The sequence below is a fragment of the Mandrillus leucophaeus genome, unplaced genomic scaffold (assembly GCF_000951045.1).
Source record: "Mandrillus leucophaeus isolate KB7577 unplaced genomic scaffold, Mleu.le_1.0 Scaffold595, whole genome shotgun sequence".
NCBI lineage: Eukaryota > Metazoa > Chordata > Mammalia > Primates > Cercopithecidae > Mandrillus > Mandrillus leucophaeus.
Window position 1 is genome coordinate 87082 of NW_012106419.1, and position 2324 is coordinate 89405.

The window sequence follows — 2324 nt, forward strand, 5'->3', positions numbered from 1 at the left end:
GTTCCAGGAGTGAAGCGGCCAGCAATTGGAGTGGCTCCAGTGGCAGCAGCAAACTTCAGCACGGCCCTCTTTGAAGAATTTAAAAGTTAATGGTACTCCAGAGATATTTCATAGCAACTCCCCATATGCTGACACCAGTTCTGTAATCATATGAAAAAGCCTATCTGGCCGAAACCCTCAAATACCTCTTCCTCAAAAATGAAAGCAAAAAGCATTAATTTCTCTAAGTTCTCTAGGTTAACTGACTTACAATGCCCTCACCTCTAGGCCCTCTGCTTGGAATGCACTTCCCATCCCCAATTCTCTCAGGTGTCTGGTTCACTGGCTTCCTTACGTCTGGAGGCTCCAGAACCACACTTGCCAGGCTCTAAGAACCAAGTAGGTGATTTTTTGAGTAAACTGAGGACATTCACATGCCTCCAAGTTCCTCACATGGTTGTGAGAACACATCTAACACAGAACAATCTTGGCACCAGCAGGAAGCACTTCTGGGCACTGGCCAACTTAATCACTACTACTCCATATAAAGCAGGCACATACCCAGCTTTCCTTAACCTCTCTTACTTCTCCAGAGATTTCCCGCATACATTCAAAAAGAGGCTTGTTTTTCTACTATATCCCAAGCACCCAGCAACACTACCTGGCCCAATCTAGATGCTCAGTATATTTTTCTCAAGCAAGCAAGAACTGTCACTCAGTTCATTCCACAGCAATAACTAAAACTGCCTTTTTTCTACTGTCTACCAAACTATGCGGTCCCAGTAACAAGTCAGTTTCAGGAATAACCCTCTGCAAAAACACGCGTCGGAACCTGTCCTGTCAACATTGAAATAAAGTCTTCACTACATGATTTTCAAATCTGTCAAAATAGTTGAGTTGAATAAAATCCTGTTAGAATTCTTAGAATTCAAAAAATCTACTAGTTTTCTCAACAGAAAAAATGTTAAAATAGAGCTGTGGCAAAAAAAAAAAAAAAAAAAGATTCAAGTTGTACTAACTAGTCATTTCTTACAAATTAAGGTATTTTTCATTCAAGTTGGCAAAGACGGCCTCACTCTTGTCACTCAGGTTGGAATGCAGTAGACAGTCTTGGCTCCCTGTTGCCTCAACCTCCTGGGTTCAAGCAATCTTCCCACCTCAGCCTCAGCTGAGACTACAGGCATGCAACACCACACCCAGCTGGTTTTTATTTTTGGTAGAGACGCAGTCGTGCCACATTGCTCACCCTGGTCTCGAACTTCTGGGCTCAAGCAAGCCACCAGTCTCGGCCTCACAAAGCACCCATATTACAAAAGCATGAGCCACCCACGACTAGCCTTTTTTCTTTTTTTTTTTTTAAAGAGACAAGATCTCACTCTGCGCCCCAGGCTTGGAGTGCAGTGACAAAATCATAACTTACTGCACGCAGCCCCCAACTCCTGGACTTGAGGGATCTCCCACCTCAGACTCCCAATTAACGGGAACTATAAGTGAATGCCACCACGACCGGCTAAGATTCCTAAAAATTTTTTGCTTATGAAACTTGGATAAGACAAAGACTACTGTCCTAATCTAATAAAATCTTACTGAAAAATGCTGCAGTTGACACCAAATTTCTGTCCCAGTATTTCGTCGTCTTAAGGTAAAAACTCTGACTACGGGAAAAAGTGGTAAGCCACTTTAATAGGATAATTTCTAGATATTTAGTGACAGAAGTCTACACAGAATGAAATTATAAAGTTCAACATACTGCCAGATGCCCAGCATGTATGTTGAAAAGGTCTTACAGGCCAGGCACAGTGGCTCACGCCTGTAATCCCAACACTTTGGGAGGCTGAGGTGGGAGGATCACTTGAGGTCAGGAGTTCAAGACCAGCCTGGCCAAATGGTGAAACCATGTCTCTACTAAAAATACAAACACCAGTTGCGCATGGTGGCACATGCCTGTAATCCCAGCTACTCGGGAGGCTGAGGCAGGAGAATCCCTTTAACTCAGGAGGCAAAGGTTGCAATGAGCCGAGATCACACCACTGCACTCCAGGCTGGGCAAGGGGCAACAGAGCAAGAGACTATCTTAAAAACAAAAAAACAAAAAAAAGAGGAAAGGCCGACTTCTATGGCTCAGTCCAACTTAAGATCTCTGAACAGTGGAATTTGAGTTATTTCTATTTTCTTTTACCTTTCTGTATTTCTCACAATGTCTGTAAGCTTCATTTCTATAATATAAAATCTAATCACTGTCCCACAAACCTGGCCAGTATTCCTGGAGGATATAACACTGACATCAGCAGGGTTTTCAATGGCAACAATGGCACGAGCCGCCAGCAGAAGCTTCTCCCAGGTCC

At 43.4% G+C, this 2324-nt stretch overlaps 1 protein-coding gene across 1 annotated transcript in view; it reads right to left on the minus strand.

The window, feature by feature from the left end:
* Position 1: 1 nt before the first annotated feature.
* The window catches only part of RPSA (ribosomal protein SA), a 20114-nt gene continuing 17791 nt past the window's right edge, over positions 2–2324 (minus strand). Inside the window, exons 4-5 of the mRNA XM_011999460.1 lie at positions 2230–2257; positions 2–68 (exon numbers count right to left, since the gene is read on the minus strand). Of these exons, the coding sequence (XP_011854850.1) occupies positions 56–68; positions 2230–2257 (41 nt within the window). The 3' untranslated portion in view covers positions 2–55. The remainder of the gene's footprint in view (positions 69–2229; positions 2258–2324) is intronic.